The sequence below is a fragment of the Hemicordylus capensis genome, chromosome 14 (assembly GCF_027244095.1).
Source record: "Hemicordylus capensis ecotype Gifberg chromosome 14, rHemCap1.1.pri, whole genome shotgun sequence".
Lineage (NCBI taxonomy): Eukaryota > Metazoa > Chordata > Lepidosauria > Squamata > Cordylidae > Hemicordylus > Hemicordylus capensis.
The window spans coordinates 3255330-3282414 of NC_069670.1; the positions used below are offsets into that span (position 1 = coordinate 3255330).

Below are 27085 nucleotides of genomic sequence, written 5' to 3' on the forward strand. Positions count from 1 at the left end.
AAATCCCTGCTTCTGACTGCTCTGATCTCTAATCTCAATCTCTCTCTCAGTCTCTCTCTCTTTCACTCTCACAATCGCGCCCAATCTCTCTCTAAATCACTTTAGCTGCCACAGCGGCTCTCTCAGACACCCGCTCTCTTCCACTCTCACATTCATTCAAGGGAGCCAGCGATGATTCCTGCCCCAGGACCCCCTAGCGACGGGTGACCTCACAAAGGGGGCCACATCACCAGCTAACTGCCAGCCGAACGGCAGCTGGTCCTCTGGGTCTAGAGCCAGTGTGGTGTAGTCGTTAGAGTGTTGCACTAAGACCGGTTCTTGTTCTTGGATGAAGAATTGCAACCTAACCTGACTAACACCTACCACTAACACTAAATCTAACTCAACAACAAAAAACTGCTAGAAACAACAATGCACCCCAGCCCCAACGCCCTCCCCCTCCCTATCGCAAACAACAACGAACCCCAGCCCCAACCCCCTCCCCCTCCCTATCCCAAACAAATCCCTGCTTCTGACTGCTCTGATCTCTAATCTCAATCTCTCTCTCAGTCTCTTTCTCTTTCACTCTCACAATCGCACCCAATCTCTCTCTAAATCACTTTCGCTGCCACAGCCGCTATCTCAGACACCCGCTCTCTTCCACTCTCACATTCATTCAAGGGAGCCAGCGATGATTCCTGCCCCAGGACCCCGTAGCGACGGGTGACCTCACAAAGGGGGCCGCATCACCAGCTAACTGCCAGCCGAATGGCAGCTGGTCCTCTGGGTCTAGAGCCAGTGTGGTGTAGTCGTTAGAGTGTTGCACTAAGACCGGTCCTTGTTCTTGGATGAAGAATTGCAACCTAACCTGACTAACACCTACCACTAACACTAAATCTAACTCAACAACAAAAAACTGCTAGAAACAACAATGCAACCCAGCCCCAACCCCCTCCCCCTCCCTATCCCAAACAAATCCCTGCTTCTGACTGCTCTGATCTCTAATCTCAATCTCTCTCTCAGTCTCTCTCTCTTTCACTCTCACAATCGCGCCCAATCTCTCTCTAAATCACTTTAGCTGCCACAGCGGCTCTCTCAGACACCCGCTCTCTTCCACTCTCACATTCATTCAAGGGAGCCAGCGATGATTCCTGCCCCAGGACCCCCTAGCGACGGGTGACCTCACAAAGGGGGCCGCATCACCAGCTAACTGCCAGCCGAACGGCAGCTCGTCCTCTGGGTCTAGAGCCAGTGTGGTGTAGTCGTTAGAGTGTTGCACTAAGACCGGTTCTTGTTCTTGGATGAAGAATTGCAACCTAACCTGACTAACACCTACCACTAACACTAAATCTAACTCAACAACAAAAAACTGCTAGAAACAACAATGCACCCCAGCCCCAACGCCCTCCCCCTCCCTATCGCAAACAACAACGAACCCCAGCCCCAACCCCCTCCCCCTCCCTATCCCAAACAAATCCCTGCTTCTGACTGCTCTGATCTCTAATCTCAATCTCTCTCTCAGTCTCTTTCTCTTTCACTCTCACAATCGCACCCAATCTCTCTCTAAATCACTTTCGCTGCCACAGCCGCTATCTCAGACACCCGCTCTCTTCCACTCTCACATTCATTCAAGGGAGCCAGCGATGATTCCTGCCCCAGGACCCCCTAGCGACGGGTGACCTCACAAAGGGGGCCGCATCACCAGCTAACTGCCAGCCGAATGGCAGCTGGTCCTCTGGGTCTAGAGCTAGTGTGGTGTAGTCGTTAAGAGTGTTGCACTAAGACCGGTCCTTGTTCTTGGATGAAGAATTGCAACCTAACCTGACTAACACCTACCACTAACACTAAATCTAATTCAACAACAAAAAACTGCTAGAAACAACAATGCAACCCAGCCCCAACCCCTCCCCTCCCTATCCCAAACAAATCCCTGCTTCTGATCGCTCTGCTATTTAATCTCAATCTCTCTCTCTTTCACTCTCACAATTGCGCCAAATCTCTCTCTAAATCACTTTCGCTGCCACAGCCGCTCTCTCAGACACCCGCTCTCTTCCACTCTCACATTCATTCCAGGGAGCCAGCGATGATTCCTGCCCCAGGCCCCCCTAGCGACGGGTGACCTCACAAAGGGGACCGCATCACCAGCTAACTGCCAGCCCAACGGCTGCTGGTCCTCTGAGTCAAGAGCCAGTGTGGTGTAGTGGTTAGAGTGTTGCACTAAGACCGGTCCTTGTTCTTGAATGAAAAATTGCAACCTAACCTGACTAACACCTAAAGGGGGCTGCATCACCAGCTAACTGCCAGCCCAACGGCCGCTGGTCCTCTGGGTCTAGAGCCAGGGTGGTGTCGTGGTTAGAGTGTTGCACTAAGATCAGGGAGATCCGAGTTCGAATTCCCATTCAGCCATGACACTCACTAGGTGACTCTGGGCCGGTCCCTTTTCTCTCAGCCTAACCTACTTCACAGGGTTGTTGTGAGGAGAAACTTAAGTATGTAGTTCTCTGGGCTCCTTGGAGGAAGAGCAGGATATAAATGTAATAAATAAATAAATAAATACACTCTCCTTGGGACTTTGGTGCCCCTGCGGTTCCTCCGGGGGTCTCTCCCTTTCCGGCCCCATCCCTGTTTCTCTGAGAGGCCTCCTCCTTCCCCACCATGGCTAGAAGGGCACCGTCCCAAATCCCTCCTGGGAGACCCTCCCCACCTCCAGAACTCCCTTCTTTGCTTCTGTGAACCCCACAGGACCCAGGGAGGAGTCCTCCTTTTCTGGGTCCCAAATACAATGGGCTGCTTCCTAGAGGGGTGTGTCTTCCAAAGAGGACTCCGTATACAGGTGGCTCTATCTACGCCATCCAGAGTGACAAGTCACCTGCCCTGACGCTTCCTGAAAAACCTGCCCTCCAACATTTCAGGGATGAAAAGGGGCTCGTCTTCTGAACTTCGTTCTAGTCCCTCATTCCCACCAGAAGGGGTCCTGCTTGGCCAGAATCCCACCCCCACAAGGTTGCAATTCCTACCACTACAGATATTGATACGCCAATTTCCACCATTATTATGGTCATTAGGAAGGGGACTGAAAATAAAACTCCTCTTATCATGACACCTTGATACAAGTCTATGGCCATGGTGGCTAGAGGCCAATGGGGAGGGGGAGTCAGGGAGAAATGAACTCTGTCCATGCTCAGGGACCCCACCTACCTTGTTGCATAGATGGACCTCTGCCTTATACACAGGGCCTGTTTGATTCCAGACCCTGTTTATATCATTCACATCAGCAGCCCTCCCCTCTTTTGGTCTGATTTCATCTCATGTGTCCTGTGTTCCTCATTCATTTTTGGAGTGCTGTGTGTCATGGGCCGCACAGACAGTGCCGGATTAACCAGGTAGCAAAAGTAGCAACTGCTGCGGGCCCCCGCCTTTTTGAGGGCCCCGCACGAAATGTGTGCGAGCTGTCATGTGTCTGTCTGTCTCTCTGTGCAGAGGAGAGGGTGGGCTGAGAGCCGCTGGGGAGGGGCTGTGACAGGCCCAGACCGAGGGCCAAAACCAGGAGCAGCCCCCTGCTGTGGAGGCCCTCTTCCTCCTCCTCTCCTCCCCGCCCACCTCCTGACAGAGCCTCCATGCATCCACTTGTGGAGGGAGAGTGATGGACTAGCAGACGGGACCCAAAGGAATAGAGGTCGGGAGGGGACAGAGTCCTCTTCCTCAGTCCTTACTGCTGCTAGGTTTTCTGAGTGCCAGCAGCCTCTGGACGGTCTCAGGGCTCTCTCCTCCCGACTGGGTGGCTGCTGGTGCTGCTGGGGGAAATCCCAGCCAAGGGCCAGCGCCGAGCAGCAGCTCCGACAAGCTCCCTCGCTTCTCACATGCCCACCTCCCTCTCTCAGTCAGAGACGTATCTAGGGGAAATAGCGCCTAGGGCAAGCACGGAAATGGCGCCGCCTGTCCAAACATCGGACACCCATCTTTCGGATAACCTTACCATAATATCCGCTGAAAAATACAAGTCTGGCTCGTTAATCTTTTAATCTTTCAAAAACTATTTAGCAGTGGATGTAGCCAGACCAAAAAATGCTGGAAAACTACTAATTTCAGGATGCTGGGGCTCATGAAACACCCAAATACTGTGTGGAGGTGTACTTGGAAAACTAAACAGAGGTGCCTGTCTAATTCTCTACTCCGCATTGTAGCGTCACTATTACATAAGTTTTAAAAATAAATTGAGAATTTGGCTTTTCCAGATACTCTGAAAATAATTAAAGGAGATGCAGAGTAAACTGTGTCACTGCTTGGAATATATTCTAGTCTTTCAGAAAGACAGTTAAAAGGAGAGAAAGAGAGCAAGAAACTCCCAGTGGGCCTTAATACTAAGGATTTCACACTGATTCAAAGACAAACTCACCATTAATAGCCCTATTATTAGGACATCACATTCAACTCACTTATCACAAGAAGCAAAGTAAGAGCAAATGAATACAATCCTAGCTCATAAGCTTCAGCTCAGTATTCACAAGCCCCGATTCTCTGTACATAGTGCCAAACTGAGTATGTGTACAGTGACTTATATTATATTAATTTTTTTTTTTAAAAAAAACCCTTATCTGTAGCCCCTTCGGTGGGCTTCCTAAAGGCTGGGGGGGGGGTCTGCAAAGGTTCCCCCTCCCCCTGCTGGCCTCTAGGGCCTCGCAGGGACCAGTTGAGCATGTGTGGTGGCTACTTTTAAAAATAATTTTTTAGAAAAAAATGGCCGCTGAAAACAAAATGGCCACCGCGCATGCTCAAATGCCCTCTAAATGAGTGCGGGGGTTTAAAATAGGGGTGGGGGAAGAGGCGTCTTTATCATGAAGAGGCACTTAATTGCAGCCAAGTACTCCGTGCCTTGGCGTGCAGCCCTCATAAGAACACAAGAACCTAAGAACAGCCCTGCTGGATCAGGCCCAAGAAGGCCCATCTAGTCCAGCATCCTGTTTCACACAGTGGCCCACCAGATGCCACTGAAAACCACAGGCAGGAGTTGAAACGGGCATGCCCTCCCTCCTGCTGTGACTCCCCGGCAACTGGTACTCTGCAACTGCAACTGGTATGGAGAGCTAGCGTGGTGTAGTGGTTAGAGTGCTGGGCTAGGACCGGGGAGACCCGAGTTCCAATCCCCATTCAGCCTCATGATACTTGCTGGGTGACTCTGGGCCAGTCACTTCTCTCTCAGCCTAACCTACTTCACAGTGATGTGGATGGGGCTCGTTCCTGGGTCTGCTTTTTAGTCAATCAAACAGACTCAGTGGGAATCATTTTAGAGGCTTTATTGCTACTGCAGTTTAGCAATAGGTAATCAATAGGCTCACGCTCTCAAACCGGTTACAGTTTGGTTACAGGTGCATCTTACATTTATACAGACAATCTGAATGATGCTGACACCCTAGACACAGTATACGTGGCAATAAAATGGTGGTCTAAGTATCTAGTACGCATGCGAATGATTCATTGTTCATCTGGTGATTACTCCTCATTTGGTTAAATCCTGTTTTCTGAACTGTCAGTGAAAAACAGTGAGATCCTTGTGAGAACCAAGTTTCATAGATACAATTTAGTGGAGAGAGATAATGACGTTGATCATGAGAGGCAGTGATGTCCCTGAGCTGGGCTGGGGTTACTTTAAGTTAGAATGAGGTATTCTGAGTAAACATGGAGTTTCTTTGGTTTTCTAAACACATCACTACCAGTTATAACAAAATAATAATGGAGCATTTAAAAATCTCCTTAAAAATGTACTCCTTATTAGACTGCTCTGAATTGTTAGCCCCTTTTGGCACAATTTTATGGAAGGTGAGATATAGATAACAGTAAGAGTATTTATACGCATTTATTTTATAGTAAGTAAGGTGTTGTGACCACAGGTCATAACATTGTATAACATAATAGAAAAAATGCAACATACCAAGAAGTTACATCTTCATATGTAAAAATAATAATAATCTGTTAAATTGAGCTAAAACCAATGCTATGTTTTAGAGCATAAAACATTTCTTTCTGATTTTTTTTTTAAAAATGTATTTTATATGGCAGACAGTTGGCCTGCTTTTTCACCTCAAAATGGTGTAACACTCATAAGTGTAATACATCCATTCTTCAACCCATCCATAATTAAATGGGCTGTATACAGACAGTATACAGATTATAGGGGCCCGAGCGGGGCTAAATTGTGCCCCTCCTAGAGTTGTCATGCCCCCTGAAATTCTGGGTTTCATCCGGATTTTAAGCATCTAAACCAGATTGCATCTCAACCCAGATTCACTCGGATTTCAGCTTTTATTTATGTATTTATGTATTTATTTATTTATTTATTTATTTAGTTAGTTAGTTATTTTAAAAGCTGAGCTCCAGCCCTTGTAGAAGCGGAGTTATGGAGCAAAATGTGCAGTCACTCTTCTGCTCAAAAATTATTCTCAAGCCAATTTAAATCATATGCAAATTAGGCACCCGGATTTGGAAAGCCAGCATATGGCAACTACCCTGCCCCCCAGCTACTGTTTTAGGAGACTATAAGGGAGCTCATGATTACCCCCCTTTGCATAAATTGGGCTAGGTTCCAATACAGAGGGGGAAACCCAAACCGTGTATGAAGTGCTCTCTGAAATATTGCATGGACTTTGTGGGTAAATCTGGCCAATATGTGAACGCATGCATACCCCCACCCTCTCAGAGTAAAGTCTCCATAAAGCTCCCAGGCTCTTCTTTTGTTCTTACGACAAAAAACTTAGGCGTTTTGTCAGGTTCAGGGAATGCAGTCATACTCATGAGAATAGTGTGTGTGTGTGTAGCCTGCCAGGCAGCTGTTAATACCACGGGAGCCTTGCTGGAGAAGGTAATTATACTCCAGTCCAACCTTGATAAAAAAACAAAATTTGTTCCATGATGCCCTGAGTCCTTGTATGTTCCCTAGAGTGGGGTGGGAGGTTAATCCCAACATGCTTTGAGATACAGCTCTGGATGGGATCCCTTGGTGAACCGTGACACAGGCTTAATGCTGGGATAAGTCATTCTGATTCATGTTCCTTTCTCTTGTTCAATCAGCTTACACATCTCTTGTGAAGGTTGGCTGGCAGGCCGCACAACAAGCAGATCACAACCTTCAAATCCGCATGGTGCTTCACAGGGGTGACTAACATCATAACCTTTCCCACTGGTGCTTGTGTACTCAAGTTTGTATCTCAGCTTAAAAACCCACTTCCCATATAAATGGCATACATTTATATAAATGCTCTGGGGTTGTCTTTTTTTTTACGATTGATTCCATGGATGTTCCTCTTCTGCAAAATCTGAGGTTGACTCATCACAGAGAGGAGCAAAGGCTTTGAGGCTCTGCCCACCCCCCCCCTGGAAATATACCTTATCAGGATCAAAGCAGACAGGATGGGAGACATCTGTAGGGTGTAAAAAAAAACACCTGTCACAATCAGCTCCACACTGCTGATTTGAAGACAAAATGGAACTGAGCCGGGCTGGTGTTTATTGTTTAATCCTTTCCTTATGCATTGGTCACCCCTGTCAACATGCTTAATTCTGAAACTATTGGTTAGTGGGATAAAACCAGAGGTGGCATAAAGGACACCTCAAATGTGACCTAGAGATTTCAGCAAGAATTATCCACACACATTGAAGCAATGTGTTATTTTTAAGAAGGTCAGAACTGAGATTCTGAGAAACCCAGATTCTGCCGTTGGGTTGGGTTGCATTCCCCCATGCAATTTAGGCATGGGGGATGGCAGTAGCGCACAGCCTGACATCTTTCTCAACTTTGTAGGCAGAGGTGCTCTTCCTCTTGGACTTCCAGGCCGAAGTCCAGGGCCTCCATACCCCCCTGGGTCCCCCCCCAAATCCTCTTTAGTCTGTCCCAGGTGATGTGACTGTGACTTGTGCTGGCTGACCTCTGCTTTAGAGACAGGAGCGGGATGGGAATATGTTAAGTTGTCTGTTAAACTGTTTCTGCTAATGCATATTTGCACCCAATAGACCTGTTTTATATTCTTACATTCTTGTGAGTTCAGTTGCTGTTTGTGCCCTCAAGAACCCAAATGTTAAAAATACTGCGTGTGACACAGGGGTAGATGTGTGTGTGTGTGTGTAGGGGTATGATGTTTAACTTGGGGTGACCCCCGGCGTGACGGGGGCTCCAATGCCCTTTAGGTCCAGGCTCCAAAATTACCAAGCTGCACCTCTGTTTGTAGGGTGTTGTGCTGTTTCCCTGCCCATTCTGAACTTGGGATTGGCTTGAAGGAAAAGATGGTGTAGGACTAGCACTCTTTCAGAATCTCTCAGTCTTTCCTTGTCTCTTTTTCCATCTTCTTTCTTTCCCCCGCTCCTTTCTTCAGTTTCTTTACATATAGCATGATCAAGGTGTGTGATGCTTCAGAGTTTTACAACAGAAATAAAAATAAAGTGATAGGTTGCTGCCCCAAGGAGCTTACAGTCTGCATTTCAACGTAGTGGAAGGTATGGGGTCAAAGGGATAGATGCGGCAATCATAAGGATGTCGCAGTTGGAAAATACAGTATTTATAGTTGCAGCCTTAAGATCTAGACACTTGTTTTTCTTAATGACGGTTGTACAGTATTTTTGGCCAAATAGTTGGTTGTTTTTTTAATTTATGCAGTGCAGTTACAGAATTATAGGCCTTTCACTTCAAGACCCGCACTAGGAAGCAAATTGTCTGCTTTGTTGCTATCATATATTATAGGTACAGGTACAAGCGAGCAAAGACACACAATTTATTCAGTGATCAATCACTTTTATTCCTTTCCTCCCAGCACATTGTTATGCTTTTCTGCTCCTCAGAAGCAGGCAGAGAGGGACCAAGAGGTCATTACAGATCAGCAGTTTCAATACACAGCAAAGCAGAAGCCCAACAGGGGAGGGAATGTGTTATCGGAAAGGAAAGGTGAAACAACCTCCATGGCTTCTTCGTTCCCAGAAAGAAAAGTTTATGTTAGCTCCTCTGGAGCCCTCTGGTAGTTTCTGGGAATTCACTCTGAAGTGTGCTAGGCTTAATTGAACAGCACTATCGCACTTGCTTTGCTTTCTTCCGAAATAAGGGGACATTCTGATTGTACAGAAAACTGGCAAAGTTTATTTTATGACCTTGCTCTGAAGCCCTGTGCGTTATATGATGAACATATAAAGCACATGGCAGGCTTTCCTGTTCGCTTAAACAAAAGGGGAAACTCCATGTACGTATCCCTTTGCATGTATGAAGCTCCCTGAGCACTAAAATGAATAGGAGGCCATGAAGGAGCTCTGCATACACCCTGAAGTGCCCATGCCCAGAAAAATCCATACACCTTACAGTATAAGTATTTCAGTATCTGAGATAAGGCCCAGATTATGGAGTATTTTGCTTATAATATCAAGTAACCCATGCACCTGATGATAATGTCATTAAAGCATCCCAAAGAGAGAGAGAGATAGATAATATATACACGCACATATTATCATAATAGAAAAGACACGTTCCATAATTAAATAGCATGCCAAAGAAAGGGTGTCATTCTTTTGACTTGTATAAGCAGGACACTCCTACTTTGTTCCACTCCAAAAAAAGGGGTTTGGGATATCAGACCCCCCCACCTGAGCAAGCACCAGAACAAGCAAGTTGAAGATATAATAAGCAATTGTTCTAAACTTAAGCCTCATAGCCACCATGAGCTTCAACTCTGAGTTTCTACTCTCAAGTAAGTGTGCGTAGGACTGCAGCCTTCATGCTCCATGTGGTCCCTTAGTTACATTTACTCAAAGTTAAATCTACCGTTTTCTTCGGGAATGTATTATTCTCTCTGTCACTTCTTTACAAAACACGCTTTTTTGCAAATAGCTTTTGTACAAATATTCTAAAAAAAATATTCCTTAAGTAATAATAATAAGAGAGGTGCCTTTTTTGTACGTGAAATATCTGAAAGAGGCAGTTTTGAGATAGGTTGGGCAGCATGGAAGCATAAGCTACACAAAGCTCAGAAGACACAAGAAATTGTTTGTATGATGTGGCCGTAACCACCTGCTTTCTACATGGAGGGAATCTGCAGTTCAAGAGGCAGAAGGAAGATTCCATCAGGAGCGGGAGATAAGGGCATATCCAAGACTTAAACTGATTTAATAGACATTAACTTCTCCCCAGTGGAGTACGGGAAATGTAGCTTTGTGCAACGGACTAGAGATCTCATCTCCAGCACCCTCACCAAATGGAATTTCCAGATTCTGTGCCGGGGAGAAGCCATGATGGACACACTGGAATAAAAACGGATGCAACTTAGTAGTAGATATGTCCCAAGTGGAGTTCTTGTAGCAGCATTCATTAGTAAACACCCCATCCCCTTAAACACTCAGCAGGAGTTAATTCAAAATGGAGGCAGTCGTGCCAAGAGGGAAGGCATGTGACTGACACACAGCCGGGGATGGACTTTGGACACTGTTAAGCACAACATGGTTCAAGCCTGACAGATCTGACCTGTGAGGTACAATCCATTGTCTCTGCTTCTTGCCTCCGGTTCCTTTGGTCTCTCCTTTCCTGGACACACTTCCAGTTGGAAGCTGCCTAAGGTGAGAATTATCTGGGATGTAGGGGCGTATCTTCGAGTCCAGCCCTTGGTGACATTTCTTGGACTTTCTAGGCTCTGGAAGAAACATAGGTGGAGGTTTGTCCGAGGGTGCCGCCAGCTCATCTGGTGGCAACTCAGAGGCGTGCCTTCCTTATAGTTGCCCCAGCACTGTGGAATGTACTTCCTGCTGAGATTAGAGCTGCTCCATTCCTGTTGGCTTTTAGGAAACAACTAAAATGGCACTGGGGGGAAATGCTTGACTAACAAGCAGAAGGTTGCCGGTTTGAATCCCTGCTGGTACTATTTTGCCATCATCTCACACTGTGCTGGAGGAGGCCATGGTCAACCCCTCCTGTATTCTACCAAAAGAAAACCACAGGGCTCTGTGGGCGCCAGGAGTCGACACCGACTTGACAGCACACTTTACCTTTAAAAACGCATCTCTTCAGCCAAGCTTTTTAATTAGTTGGTGTGTTTTTATGGATATTTTAATCTGATTTTTATATGTTTTAAGTGTTAAATTCTTGGTTTGTTATGCTGTAAACCGCCTAGAGACTTCGGTAGTGGGCAGTATACAGATTTATTCAATAAATAAACAAAAATGAAGGCCCTTGCTCCCCTAGCTTTTGTGGTAACTGGTTTGCAATCATATACCACGCAAAACAAAACAGAAACTGAATCAGGATTGTGTTTTTCTAATCGGTTGGCATGATCTGTTTCTAATCTATGGGAATCATCGGGGCCTACAGGGTTATTACTGGACATATGAGGGCATTTGCCATTGATCGCAAGAGGCCTCCATCGCTTTTGGACCAAATTCAAGGAAGGACGTCCAGCCCTGCCCTGGAAGCTTGTCCCTTGGATGGTCTCCCTCGGATCCCAGTGTCTATCCACTGCTGCCATTCCTCACTAGTTTTTCCTCCTGTATTCTGCCTGCACGTACCTGGGCAGCATCTTCTCTCTGCCTGCTTGCCAACCTGTCATAACTGGTAGTGCGGAAGTCCCAGAATCTTCTCGGCTTCTTCTCACAACTTTCAGGTCTTGGAAGTCGTAGCAATCCTGTTTCATATAATCTGTAATGCAGGCTTTGGCCTTCTTGTGCTAATGGCCATACTGCCGATTTGCATTCGTCTGTTACAAATTATAGATCGGTCTGTTCTCCTTGACACCTAGTCACTTTGTTGGCTCACATCCCTTCATGACCAGCTGCTTCCTCTTGGCCAGCCAAGATGCTTCTCAGGGTTGTCCTTTTCATTCTCCCTACTTGAGATTATCCTTGGAAGGGGAGATATAGGGAATTGAATCAAGGATCATTTGCATGCAAGGCAACTGTTTACCACTGAGCAATGGCGTCCCACCTTTCCAAGGGTGTTGGTTGTTCTTAGGTACACATCTTGACCGCATGCTTGTGTAGCATTGAAGGCTATACAGGTTGACACCAAAATACTTCGATGGTTGGAATGATACGGTTGGAATGGTTGGCACTAGGGTCTGGTGGCAAAGAGTCGATTCCGTGCTTTTTAAACAAATTTGCTTCTGGGTGAATTAACCCACAGGCAGTTGAATTCTGGCAGATGTTGGTCGCTATTTTGGCTGCAAGCTTTAGAAAATAAGGCAAGGATGGCCAACTTACCTGTTCTCAAGGGCCACCCAGAAGCTCCTTTGCCATATCACCCACCCCCTCCACAGTTAGGCAGGCTTTATAATCAATCTTAGTGGGAAAGGTTTTCCCAGTTTCGCAGCACATGCATTTGGACAAGGCCTGAAGCTGCCTTTTCATTCAGGCAATGGATAGTCTCTTTGGGATTATCCACACGTAATCGCAAAGAGAATTGAACATACAGGTTTCTCTGCCAGCTTGAAAACTATGTTGCTTTTCAGAACTGTGTGCAAACCTTTGTCAAACCTTGGTGAAAGGTATGGTAGGGGTCAAATAAAATGCTTTGGTGACCCAATTAGGCTCACCTGAAGTAGGGGGTCTTCAATCACCCTACAAGAGGATTGTTTCCCCTTCCTGGATCCTGCCAAAATTCCATTGACTCTCCCTAGCCAAAGGTCATGACTGGAAGTGCAGAAGAAAGTTTAGGATGGAATGTGAGGAAGAAGGGTGATGAATTGACTTTGCTGTTTGGAAAGCTATGAAGAATCCCTTTTGTTGGACTGAGCGCAGTTTGTTGAAATGAGGATGGGAGGAATGGCCCAGAGTGACCAGGATGATAAGAAAGCAATTCTTTAAGACAGACAGACAGTTGGCAGTGTGACAAGATCTGCTCCAAGCCACCAGTCCTGTCTATAGCAGGAGAATCGTTACGGAAAGGAACAAGACGCCCATGGCCACCACCAGCAAGGAAACCTCTGGGATCCTCCCGCTGTTGAGCGTGACCTTAAAGGCGGTGATTTCTTCCTTGTAGCCTTCTTCCGTGGCAGTGCACCGGAAGACCCCCGGAACCATGGGGGTGGTTTTTTCCTCAAAGCGAAGAGTGCAGGATTGCCCGTCCATGGCGCATGGGTACGTCTTCTCGTCTTTGACCCAGGTATAGATGGCGTGGTGGGAACGTAAGGGGCATGGCAGGTAGATAAAGGCTTTAGAATCCACACTCACTTTCTTGAGTGTTTCCTGAGCTAATTTGGCTTCAGGGGTCAGAAATTGAAAGGAAGAGAGAGAGAGAGAGAGAGAGAGAGAGAGAGAGAGAGAGAGAGAGAGAGAGGGGGAGAGAGAATATGCTTAGGTACCAGATACCTTCTTAAAGAAAACAGCACTTATGGATCAGACCAAGGCTCATAGGAACTTGCTTTATACCAAGTCAGACCATTGGTCCGTTTAGTTCAGTATTGTCTACACTGACTGGCAGCAGATTCTTCAAGTTTTCAGGCAGGAGACTCTCCCAGCCCTACCTGGAGATGCTGCCAGCGATTGGACCGGGGCCTTCGGCATGAAAAGCAGATGTTCTTTCACTGAGCTCTAGCCTCATCCCCGAAAGGGAATATCTTACAGCAGGCAGTGCTCATACATATTCACCCATCCAAATGTAAACCAAGGTGAACCCTGCTTAGCAAAGTGGACAATTCAAGCTGACTTCTGCAAGACCAACCCTCCTCCCCATGCATCCCAGCATCCTGTTTCCAGCAACAGCCAGCCAGTTATCTCTGGGAAGCTCATAATCAGGGCATGAAGACTACCCCTCCCCTACTGTTTGTTCCCGACATCTGGTATGTAGAACATGTATGTTGCCTCTGAACATGGAGGTTCTATTGTGCTCTCCTGGCTAGCAGCCTTCAATAAACCTATCTTCCCTCCATAAATTCATCTAACCTCTTTCGAGCTATTGGCCGCTCCTGTTTCTTGTGGCAGTGAGTTCCATCATTACGTACTGTCTGAAGCATGCTCCTTTGTCCGGCTGGAGGGGCTAGTCAATGTACTTACTTGCAAGGGTGCTGCTGAAAACTTGATTACACTACAGGCCATCCTAATGTCTTGTGGCAGTAAATTGACAGCAGAGTACCAAGGGAGGTACTATACAATAAACTGATAGTAGTTTAACTCTCATGGATTTTCCTCAAGGAATACCGGGAACTGTAGTTCCCAAGTAGGGGAGTAGGTTAGGGACCTCTAACTTTTCAGACCCAGCTGAAACAAAACCTGGGCCAAAATTATCCCGGTTTCAGGAAGAGGAAGGCTTTGGATAGCTCTGTCAAGTAGCATCCCCCGATCCCCACCCCTGTGGTCCATCAAGTACGTCTCCCAACCCCATCCAGCCACTTGAATCACCTGCCAGGGGGCTTACCTTCAGCCCCTTTGCAAACATCTGTCGTTTGTGAATCTAGGCTTTGAAGCAGGTTGCTGCAGGGAAAGGAAGAGAAAGAAACCAGAGAGGTCAAAGATCAGGGTTGCCGTATCCTGAATCTCCAAATCCAGGTGCCTAATTTGCATATCATGTAAATTGGCTCGAAAATAATTTTCAAGCAGAAGAGTGACTGCACGTTTTGCTCCATAACTCCGCTTCTACAAGGGCTAGAGCTTAGCTTTAAAAACAAACAAACAAATAAACAAACAAACAAATAAAAGCTAGCTGAAATCCGGGCAAATCTGGTTGGGCTAAGCAATCTGAGCGAGATGCTTAAAATCCGGGGGGAACCCAAAATTCCGGGGGGGGGGGCGGGGATGCCAACTCTGATAAAGATTATTATTATTATTATTTTTACATTTATATCCCTCTCTTCCTCCAAGGAGCCCAGAGCAGGTTTCTCTTTCACAACAGCCCTGTGAAGTAGGCTAGGCTGAGAGAGAAGTGACTGGCCCAGAGTCAGCCAGCTAGTTTCATGGCTGAATGGGGATCTGAACTCGGGTCTCCCCGGTCCTAGTCCAGCACTCTAACCACTACACCATGCTGGCCCTTTATCAAAGATGGCAACTTTGATAAAGATGTCTGTGGCGGTGGAGGGAGAAGTGTTATAGAAGCCGCTGAGAAGTATAATATTGGAGGGAAAAGAACACCTTGTGTCATTCCGACAGCTAAGTCTGGCAGCTTTGGCAATACAATCTGCATCTTTTGCAGAGTGTGCAGAATACAGACAGCACTAGAATCAACCTAACATATTGTGCTTACGAAGGTAGATTCTAGTCCCCTGGCCTTTCTCTACCTGCCCTCATTCGCTATTCAGTGTCTTGCTAATTATTGGAATCCACAAATCCAGGTTTTCTTCTAATCTACATCAGTAGAGTCTAGTTTCGCTGACCTGCCACTGTAGTTCTGGGAGACAGGGGAACACATCTTGCCATCAGGATCCCAACCACAATACGGGTCGCGGGCGAGGACACACTTCCAGCAGTTCTCTTTGTACTCGTCACAATCCACCAGCGGCAGGCGTGCCACCTCGAACTCTGTGCTGACATACAGGTGACCCTGCCAGAGAGACACTGGGTTACAGCGGAGAAGGGGAACAGCTGAAAGGAACAATTGGTCCTATTTGGACCTGCATCTACAGTATTGTCAGGAAACTGCCTTATACCGAGCCAGACCGGAGAGGAGAGCTGGTCTTGTGGTAGCAAGCTTGACTTGTTCCCATAGCTAAGCAGGGTCTGCCCTGGTTGGATCTGAATGGGAGACTTGATGTGTGAGCACTGTGAGATATTCCCCTCAGGGGATGAAGCTGCTCTGGGAAGAGCAGAAGGTTTCAAGTTCCCTCCCTGGCTTCTCCAAGGTAGGGCTGAGAGAGATTCCTGCCTGCAACCTCAGAGAAGCCGCTGCCAGTCTGTGAAGACAATACTGAGCTAGATGGACCAATGGTCTTGACTCAGTATATGGCAGGTTCCTATGTTCCTAGATCCTTGGTCCATCTGGCTCAGAACTGTCTGCACCGACTGGCAGCGGCTCTCCAAGGTTTCAGGCCGGAGTCTTTCCCAGCCCTACCTGGAGATGCTGCCAGGGATCAAACCTGGGACCTTCTGCATGCAAAGCAGATGCTTTGCCATTGAGTCACAGCCCCACCCACAAAGCAAGTTCTTTACTTATGGATTATTCGTGTGCTCAGTATATACAGATATACATACATGCCCCACACTTTTCCACCAAAGGAGGATCTGTTCACATGAGAAAATTCCAAAATTCATAGGAATATAGGAAGCTGCCTTCTACTGCGTCAGACCCTTGGTCCATCTAGCTCAGTATTGTCTACACAGACTGGTAGTGGCTTCTCCAAGGTTGCAGGCAGGAGTCTCTCTCAGTCTCAGCCCTATCTTGGAGATGCCAGGGAGAGGAACTTGGAGCCTTCCGCATGCAAGCAGGCAGGCACTCTTCCCAGAGTGGCCCCATCCCCTAAGGGGAATCTCTTACAGTGCTCACATGTAGTCTCCCATTCAAATGCAAGCCAGGGTTGACCCTGCTTAGCAAAGGGGACAGTTCATGCTTCCTACCACAAGACATGCTTTCCTCCCCTCTTCTGGGGTAGCTAGGGAGAAGGCCATCTTCCTCTCTGTGGTGTAGAGAGGCACTCTTCTACATTTTGTTTGTTGAGAAGCAGAAATAAATAAATAAATAAATAATAGGTGCATGGATAGCTGCCTTATACCGAATCAGACCATTGATCATTCTAGCTCAGTAGTGTCTACTGAGGTTCTCCAAGGCTTGGACCCCTTAGACAGGGGTCTTTACCAGCCCTACCTGAAGATGTTGCCAGAGATTGAACCTAGGACCTTCTCTATACAAAGCAGGGGTTCTAATACCAAACTCTAATAATCCTAGCTCCACCCCTGGGAAGGGACAGAGTTGTAGACAACTTGATGCCGCCTTTAAGTACACAGAGGAGATAAACTCTAGGAAGAGCTGGATGTTCACATATGCTTCTCTTACCGTGGTGGTGTCTAGGATCATAGAGGAGACGGGCGCCTCTTTATTGAAGGGACTGAGTTCAGCAATGATTACTGTCTTCTCTCTGCTTCTGAGCACCTTGTGGATTTTCCCTTTAGCTGCCAGAAGTCAAGAAGCAGAGGTTTTGTTAAACAAGAATGTAATGTGTCTCTGTTCTTGAGGGTGATTGCAAGGCAATTCCTTATGTTTTGTGGCTAATTCAGTGAGGGGAGGGAATATCTCTGGTGGATACTCACTCCTGATGAAAAGACCAAAATTTGCCTTTTCCTTAGTGGTCAGCCACAGTCACCACTGTGAAGCAATTCTCCAGAAAATGCCAGAAGCTGGAAAGGTGGGCTTCCCTTCCCTTTCACACTGAGCTTACCTGTTCCGAGGAAAAGCACTTCACGCGACTTGTTGTGGGCGTCTTGAATCCGATCCACCACCACTTGAGTATAGGTGTCGTTATTCTGGAGGACGTAGAGGGGATGTTCCCCTTCTGGGTAGATCACTCTGTCTATTTCTGGATGGTCTTTAATCAAAGTCAGGAGCTGAGGCATGGATCTTTGAGTGATGGTGGGATTTGTCACACCACACTGAGAAGCAAAGGAAAAGGAGGCAGGGTTTAAGCTACTGCTGCTAATAATCACTCAAGCCATACCAAATTCTGCCACATGAAAAGGAGAGCTTAGCTTTAGCTATTGTAGTTAATACAGCCATGTAGTTGATCTAGAAAGATCTGGTTTCAAAGTCTAGAAAGATTTGGGTTCAAACGCCACATGTTGTGGCGTTCCACGGTTCTTCTTTGAAAAACTCAGCGCACCCCTTGCAGATTATTCTTGGTTATCTTCCATAATCTCTTCTGCCTTTTTACTATTCTGCACAATCCTGCTTCAGCTCATCATGGGAAGCTGCCAGAAATCAACACCACAGCACGCTGGAAATGCCACAGCGACTTCCTGAGATTTCAGCAAGCATCGTCCGCAAAGCTTTTAAGCATATCTTTGCAATCATCAGCGTAGAAACCAGAGGACAGAGTTGTGGCACACATGGACCAGGCAGAAGAAAATGTTTAAGGATCTTAGTAGTGCAATGAAATCAGTCTTGTTTACAGACTGCTATCTATTCTCCTGGAGCATTTCCAAACAGGGCTTTTAGGTCACTTCTCCTCCGGAATGGATATATCGGCCAGATTTACCCCAAAGTCCCAGCGAGCTATCAGGGAGCAAATAATAATAATAATAACAACAACAACAGCAACAGCAACAGCAGCAACAACTAATGTACAGTGCAGCAACAATAACAACACAAGAGCTCGGATATAAGATCAATGGACCTGTAAAAAAAGGAAGTAGTACATCACCTAAATGTAAGATTAGATTAGAAAATAAAATCTCCAGGCTTAGATCATATGCTAGTAAATTGAAAGATATGAAAGACAAGAAGCTGAAGAATGAAAACACCAAACAGTATCTGATCCAGAAATACCACCTAGATTCAAGGAAAATTAGAGAAGTCCTGGAAATAATAAAGCAGCAAATAACAGCAAGAAGATTAGCAGATATGAAGCCAGAACTACACAACACAGGCAGAATCTCCAATTCCAGTCGAATCAGAGACGTTTCTACCAAAGCATAGAAGGAGAAACTGCAAGAAACATAGAAACACCAAATCAAGAAGAAACAGTGCAATTCTGGGGGAAATTATGGGACAATCCAATACATTATAATAAAAAAGCAGGCTGGATGAAAGAGGTAAAAAAATGTAACCAACAAATGCAAGGTATAATCATAACACCAGAATTAATCAGTGAAAGAGCAAAGAAAATTAAAAATTGGACTGCTCCAGGCGACGATGAACTGCATGGCTTTTGGTTTAAACACCTAACAAGCCTTCATAAACAACTATCAAAACAGTTCAATCACATTTTGCAAGGAGGTGATATTGAACAATGGCTAACAACTGGGAAAACTCATCTCATCATGAAAGACCCAGCAAAAGGTGCAGTTCCAAGTAATTATAGACCGATAACCTGTCTGCCAACCATGTTCAAATTATTAACTGGAATAATAGCAGATGAAGTGATGCAACACTTATTAACTAACAAACAGCTTCCAGTTGAGCAGAAAGGAAATTGCCCGAACACCAGAGGCACAAAAGATCAGCTGCTGATTGACAAAATGATTTTAGAAAATTGCAAGAGAAGAAAAACCAATCTAAGTGTTGCATGGATTGACTACAAGAAAGCCTTTGATTCATTGCCTCAAACATGGATACTAAAATGTTTATAAACAACTGGTGTCAGCAAAAACATTCAGATATTTATAAAAAAAGCAATGAGCATGTGGAGTACACAGTTAACAATCAATGGCGAGACACTTGGACAGGTTAGCATTAGAAGAGGCATTTTCCAAGGGGACTCACTATCCCCTCTGTTGTTTGTAATCGCCATGACCCCACTCCCACAAATACTAAACAAAACAGGCCTCGGATACCAAACATCTAAAAGGTCAAGCAAAATCAACCATCTGCTGTACATGGACGATCTGAAGTTTTATGGAAAGTCCCATTCAGAAGTCGAATCACTGCTAAACACTGTCCGTATATTCAGTAGTGATATAGCAATGGAGTTTGGACTAGACAAGTGTGCAGCATTAATAATGAACAGAGGGAAAATAAGAAAAACAGAAGGAATAGAACTGTCCAATGGAAGCAAGATCAAGAACCTGGAAGAGAAAGAACATAACAAATACTTGGACATTCTCCAGGCTGATAACATTGCACACACTGAAGTTAAAAGAAAAATTGGAAGTGAATACATCAGGAGAGTTTGAAAAATCCTCAAGTCCAAACTCAATGGCGGGAACACCATACAAGCCATAAACACCTGGGCTATACCTGTTACACTGCAGGAATAATAGACTGGACCCAGGCAGAGCTAGAGACGCTAGATCATAAGACCAGGAAAATCATGACCATCAATCATGCTCTGCACCCCCGCAGTCATGTCGATAGGCTATACCTCCCTCGCAGCTCAGGTGGAAGAGGAATGCTGCAAGTCCATCAAACAGTAGAGGAGGAGAAAAGAGGCCTTGAAGAATATATCAAGGACAGTGAAGAAGATGCACTTCAAATGGTAAATAATGCGAAACTATTCAACACCAATGAAACAAAGCAGGCGTACAAGAAAGAACAAGTCAAGAACCGAGCAGAAAAATGGAAAAATAAGCCCCTGCATGGTCAATACGTGCACAATATAAGTGGAAAATCAGACATCACCAAGACCTGGCAATGGCTTAAGAATGGCAACTTGAAGAAAGAAAGAGAGGGTTTAATACTGGCTGCACAAGAACAGGCACTGAGAACAAATGCATTAAGAGCAAAAGTAGAAAAGTCAACAACAAACAGCAAGTGCAGCCTTTGTAAAGAAGCAGATGAAACCGTGGACCACCTAACCAGCTGTTGTAAAAAGATCGCACAGACTGACTGCAAACAAAGGCATGACAAGGTAGCAGGGATGATACACTGGAATGTCTGCAAAAAAATACAAGCTACCTGTAGCCAATAATGGGTGGGACCATAAAATTGAAAAAGTTGAAGAAAAAGAAGATGTAAAAATATTATGGGACTTCCGACTACAAACAGACCAACATCTGCCACACAATACACCAGATATAACTGTAGACGAGACGAAAGAAAGAAAAAGTTAAAATAATCCACATAGAAATACCAGGGGATAGCAGAATAGAAGAAAAAGAAATAGAAAAAAATCACCAAATACAAAGATCTACAAATTGAAATTGAAAGGCTGTGGCAGAAAAAGACCAAAATAATCCCAGTGGTAATTGACACCCTGGGTGCAGTTCCAGAAGACCTTGAAGAGCACCTCAACACCATCGGGGCCACAGAAAACACCATCAGCCAGTTACAAAAAGCAGCTTTACTGGGAGCAGCCTATATTCTGTGATGATATTTATAACAATTGACAATAAAATTCTGGCATCCCAGGTCCTTGGGAAGGACTCGATGTCTGGATAAAACAAACCAGTCAATAACACCTGTCTGACTGTGTAAACAAGATAATAATAATAATTCAATTTCTATACTGCCCTTCCAAAAATGGCTGAGGGCGGTTTACACAGAGAAATAACAAACAAATAAGATGGAACCCTGTCCTCAAAGGGCTCACAATCTAAAAAGAAACTTAAGATAGACACCAGCAAGAGTCACTGGGGGGATGCTGTGCTGGGGGTGGATAGGGCCAGTTGCTCTCCCCCTGCTAAATAAAGAGAATCACCACGGTAAAAGGTGCCTCTTTGCCCAGTTAGCAGGGGTCTTAGAGTCTTCACACATGATTTGGGTTTTTCATTGCACTTTAGAGCTGAGCCCAATTTATGTCTGGGGTTAAAAAATCCACTTTTTGTGTCCGTTTTTGTTTTTTCTTTTGGCAAATTTGAACTCACAGTAAACCTACTGTCTGGAAATGCTCCTGCTGCTTGTTGTATGTCTGGCCTCCAGTCTGGGACTGAACTAAAAACTGTTGCTAATCATTTACTACTACTACTACTACTACTATTTTATATACCGCTCTTCAACCAAGGTTCTCCAAGTGGTTTACATAGAAAAAACAAACACATAAATAAGGTGGTCCCCTGACCCCAAAGGTCTCATAGTCTAAAAAGAAACATAAGGTAAACACCAGCAACAGCCACTGGAGGGATGATGTGCTGGGGTTGGATAGGGCCAATTGCTCTCCCCGTGCTAAATATAAGAGAATAAGAGTGTCTCTTTGCTCAGTTAGCAGGGGCTAGAACCTGGTCTGGATCAAGGAATGGATCCACAACAATCAGGACTAGGAACATGTTTCCCCCCCTTTAAAAACGCACACGTGTATTTAAGCATAAGGGCTATTATTATTATTATTTATATGTTGCTTTTCAGTCAAAGGCCAGCAAAATAGATTTTTTAAAAAGACACAATAAAATAAAATAAAATTAAAGCAACTCATGTGAATTCTATTCTAATGCTGTTGTCTAGGCTAGGAATTTGTCCTTTTTAATTCAAAAAGAAAACACACACACACACAGAGAAATGGAAATTCAAGCATTTCCTTGCATCCATAAGAGCTAGAGCCTTGGTCTTGTTTTTAAATCAAAGCCCCCTTTCTTAGGAAGCTGGATTCTCTGCCCAGTATCACAGCCTGCACTTTTCCTGAGCTCCAGCATAACAGCAACACAGAGAGTTCTAGGAAGGGGCTTCAGGTTCCAACTCCACTTGGAAGAGACATTCACACCCATTGCGGGAGGCGGGGGGGGGGGATAAATATCAGAAACCTGGGAGGAACCATACCGTGCCAGGCCTGTGCTGGGGTATCGTGCCGCTGTAGCCTTTGAAGTTTGAAGTCTTGAAAAGGTTGCTGATTCTGTTCATAGAATACACACAAACGGCTGATGTGCCCCTTTGGGAAGAGAGAAACAAATAGTGAGATTGTTGTGCAGGGCTGTCATTCCACCAAGCACAGCAGGGTGTGTGTGTCAGGGGGGTTGCGACAGGCGGTGGGGTGATCTGTGATAGGGATCCGCTTAGCTTTAATGATAAAAGAGCACCATGCACCTTTCAGCTGTTTTCTGGACATTTACTGTATAATCATGAGGACTAGAAATTTACGGTTGTTTTAAAAAAAAATGAAAGTCTGGGATCCTCAGAATTCTAAAAGGTGTGTCATGGCAATAAGAGAGGAGAAGGGTTTTGCGTTCCAGTCCTTGATTGCTGGTTTGCACTTCCCTGCGTCCCACTGCTCCTGCATTTTGGTTTAACTAGGAGGAGGTGTAAAGTTAATTTCAGAATTGGAGCAGGTGCAGTTTGCTACAGCTTCTGTTTCTTTGCAGCTTTCTCCTCCAGTAGGTTACCAACCAATGCGCAGTGCGAAGACATTGCAAAAAGAAAAAAAGGGGGAAAAGCAGTCCTGATGCAATTGTACATGCCATTGGATCAAGCTTCTGTAGTGTCCTAGTGATGTGCACATGGGAACACCTTACACCGAGTCAGATCCTTGGTCCATCTAGCTCAGTATTGCCTACACTGGCTGGCAGCAGCTCTCCAGGGAGTTTTTCAGACAAGAATTTTTCCCAGCTGTCCCTAGAGATGCTGCCAGGGATTGAACCTGGGACCTTCTCCATGCAAAAGAAGATGCTCTGCCGCTGAGTTATATGGCCCCATCCAGGACCATCGGAAGCTGCCTTATACCGAATGAAATTGGTCTGTCTAGCTCAGGATTGTCTACCCAGACTGGCAGCAACTTCTCCAAGGTTGCCGGCAGGAGTGTCTCCCAGCCCCACCTGGAGATGCTGCCAGCGGGGAACCTGGGACCTTCTGTGTGCAGAGTTACACTGAGTTACAGCCCCATCCCTTAAGTGAACAGTGTTTGTTCCCATCCAAATGCCAACCCATCCAAATGCCAACCAAGCTGGACCCTGCTTAGCAAAGGGGACCATTCGTGTTTCTTATCACAAGTCCAGCTGTCCTCCCCACATATGCCCCCGGCACACTGGTAGTATCATGTCACATCAAAAAGAACAGAATACCTCAGTTACGCTCAGCTCAGATGTGCCTTTTTGGACCGGTTTGATTCAATGCATGCAAGGGAAGGTGGCCAGACTCCTATGATCTATCACACACACACACACACACACACACACACACACACACACACACACAATCCAGAGGCTTTATATTGCTTGCCAACCACAGAAGCTGATGTTGCAGAGTTGGGCCCAAAGAGGACGCTGAAGCTAGAGCCCTTGCCAGACCCAGACTACGTCCCGGAGACACCCCCCCCCCATTCTAAGCCCTAGCATCCCGGACACGACTCACCATGTGCTGGAGAAGACCCCATACAGCACCGCCTCATCTCTCTTACGGCCCTCTTGGAGGACAAAGGCATCCTGGAGGTGATGGAAACGCGGAGGCTCACTGGGGTGTCCACACACCAGGCGGGCCTTGAGGAAGGTGTTCCAGGAATCCACCAGAAGAGGCTTCCCGCCTTCGTCCGCCTGGACAGACAGAGCAAAGGAGTTCGTCGGATTTCCACCGGCCAGACGGACCTACGATCCTGCCTTATGCTGAGTCAGGCCTTTGCTTCGACTAGCTCAGTATCGTCTGCTCTGACTGGCAGCTGCTTTCCAGTGTTTCAGGCGGGCCTTGCCCGAACCCTCTCTGTAGACATTGCCAGGGACAAGACTAAACCTGGAATCTTCCGCATATAAAACAGGGGCTCTGCCACAGAGCTATGATCCTCTCCCCAACAAAACGTTTGCAGATGAGGATTCTCAAGCCAGGGTCATTGGGGAGGGGTTGCTCTCAACCACGCTTGTGCACGCCTGTCTTGTGACAGGAGCAGTATTTATTTGGAAGGCTTATCTGCCCCCATTCTTCATACATGAATTCCCGGCAGCTGACGGCAAAATGCATTCAGACATACAGTCAAGCGTAACTTCCAGAATCAGGAACGCAGAACAGAAGTGCAGTCGCTTGATCGTGTGTATTGCTAGGAGTCAGTGGCCAAAGGGTCTGAAGCATGTCTGTCGGCAGGGCGCTTCCCAGATTACCCGCTACAACCACCTGTCCGCCAAGTATGCTTCTATACTGCCTGCCAGGGGCGTAACTATAATATAGCAAGGGGAGACAGTTGTCCGGGGGCCCACTGCCTTGGCCCCCCCCTGAGGCAAGTCACATGACTGACTCCCCCAGCCACGCACCCGCCCAGGCTTCCTTCAGTTGTATTCATCCTACAACGTCCTACAATGTTGCATATGCGTCACCAAAAATTAGCTGTATTCTCCCAGTGCAGGAGAATAATTTCCTTTATTTCCGTTTTCAGTGTGGTCTGCCAAGCCGAAGCATTTTACCGCTGTTGTAGCGGGTAATCTGGAAAGCGCCCTGGAACAGCTCTAGCTTCACACAACGCATAATCCACTTGTGGAATTCTCTGCCACAAGATGTGGTGACAGCCAACAACCTGGATGGCTTTAAGAGGGGCTTGGATCACTTCACAGAGGAGAGGTCTATCAAAGGCTACTAGTCGGAGGGCTACAGGCCACCTCCAGCCTCAAAGGCAGGATGCCTCTGAGTCCCAGTTGCAGGGGAGTCACAGCAGGAGAGAGGGCAGGCCCTCAACTCCTGCCTGTGGCCTCTAGTGGCTTCTGGTGGGCCACTGTGTGAAACAGGATGCTGGACTAGATGGGCCTCCTGATCCAGCAGGGCTGTTCTTATGGAGGATCCTGGATAACTTGGCTCAGAGGCCCTTTAGCTGCTTGGCTGGGGTGTACATGTGTGGACCAAAAGCTGTGGGAGATGGGATGTATGGCTTTTTCATGCCTTAAAGCGGGGTGGGGGGAGGCATAAGGCTGGGCTGGGACTCTCGCATTCACACGCCTATCCCCACCAGGACGATAGGGCTTTTAGCTCGCATCTCTTCCGGAATGGTCTTGAAGGGAGATTTTGCAAACTCCCAGTGGAACAGTCCCTTTGTCCTTTTGGAGGACATCATCCACTACATCCTCTATTGCCCTGCTTACGATGCGATCAGGGAAAACCCCACAGAAGACAGACACACTTAAGGGGTCGGATGTCGAGCGTTGGATTTCTCTTCTTGTGGATGCGATTCCACATGTCGGCTGTCAAGTTGCTGCTTTCGCTATGCTTTCTTTTAAACTCAGAAAGAAATGTATATTCTCCAAACTGGAGCATTCGTTTTAGCTCAGACTAACTGATGCAACTTCTTGGGATGTTATATTTTTTAATGTTGTGTGGCGTTGCGTTATGACATGACCTGTGGCCACAACAATAAACTTATTACGAGTACTGACTTACTCTGGAGCGGAGCGTGTGCATTCACATATTGGCCAGATTTACCCCAACGTCCCTGTGAGACATCGGGGAGCACTTCACATACAATTGGGGTTTTTCATTGCACGTTAGAGTGCAGCTTGATTTATATCCAGGGTAAAAAACAACAACACCTTTTTGTGGTGGTTTTGCGGGAGCAATCTTGAACTCGCAATAAAGCCTCACAGTAAACCCACAGTAAAGCTTGCTGTGTGAAAAACACCCAGGTGAAACGGTCTCCCCGGGCCCCACTCTCTGGACGTACCTTGCACACCCGCCCAACCTGAGCTTTGAATGGCTCTTCATCCAGCCCAGGTGCCTGGTTGACGTCGTTGTAAAAGAAGTAAATTTCGTCGCTGGCACTCTCCCTCTCCTTCAGCAGGGCAGCGCTGACGAACTCCGTTCCTGGGGCAGAAGGGAAGTTGGCGTGAGGTAATCAGTGAAACATCATGACCCCTTTCTGAAGGCATTCAGACCTGCTTAGCGTTGGCAGTGAAGAAGTATCCGGTGCTCTCTGACTGCTTTTTGGACACTTAACACTGCCTAATTATGACTAGGATGCTTTCTAGTTTTAAAAGTGAAAAGATGGGACTCTCAAGATTCTAAAAGTGGGGCGTGTGTGGTGAGGGCAAAAGGGAAATCAACCCAAACCAAATCAAATTGATCAGAGTGTGTTTGTGTGTGTGTGTGTATGTGTGTGTGTGAGAGAGATAATATTAAATCACTTGCAGAAAATGGAGGGGGGGGGAGGATGAAGTTTGAAGTGAATTTCTTACTCGCCAGCCACTTGTCTTCTGTCTTAAGCTTCTTTTTTGATCCGTAACTCCGCTGGATGCTGCTTTTGTTCCCCGAAAATGCAGAATAGAGGTTGTCTTCTAGAATGTTTACACCAAGGGGAGAAAAACTGGAGTCAATTGCCAGAATCCTGAGTGTTGCAACGTTCAGTGGATCACATACGCCTCCTTTTCACCTGCCTCCTTTTCTGTTCAGTCTTCTCTTACTTGAAAACTGATCGCTACCTCCACGAGGACTAGAATCACACTAAACGGTTTCTTTGAAACGCCAGCTAAGAGTCTGAGAAGAATTAGTGGGCCACACAGAAATGCTTTGCAAAGAGGCAGAGAGAAGCAAAGGCAGGCCAGCATGGCCTGTACATTGTTCACCTCTGCTGCATGCCATTGCAGCTTGATATGGCTTAATCAATCCGGGGTTGCCATGTTGATTAAACACTGCACTCCTCCCAAAAACAGTCTTGATGTGATAGTACAAAGACCCTGCGTAGTGCTCAGGAAT

At 46.3% G+C, this 27085-nt stretch overlaps 1 protein-coding gene across 2 annotated transcripts in view; it reads right to left on the reverse strand.

Annotated features, from left to right (window-relative positions):
* Positions 1-8737: 8737 nt before the first annotated feature.
* LOC128337143 (semaphorin-7A-like) overlaps positions 8738-27085 on the reverse strand; it is a 35208-nt gene continuing 16860 nt past the window's right edge. For both annotated transcript variants that reach the window (XM_053277783.1, XM_053277784.1), the window contains exons 6-14: positions 26569-26667; positions 26058-26197; positions 23780-23958; positions 22256-22364; positions 17292-17502; positions 16910-17025; positions 15297-15463; positions 14345-14400; positions 8738-13190 (exon numbers count right to left, since the gene is read on the reverse strand). In XM_053277783.1, the coding sequence (XP_053133758.1) occupies positions 12850-13190; positions 14345-14400; positions 15297-15463; positions 16910-17025; positions 17292-17502; positions 22256-22364; positions 23780-23958; positions 26058-26197; positions 26569-26667 (1418 nt within the window). In that variant the 3' untranslated portion in view covers positions 8738-12849. The remainder of the gene's footprint in view (positions 13191-14344; positions 14401-15296; positions 15464-16909; positions 17026-17291; positions 17503-22255; positions 22365-23779; positions 23959-26057; positions 26198-26568; positions 26668-27085) is intronic.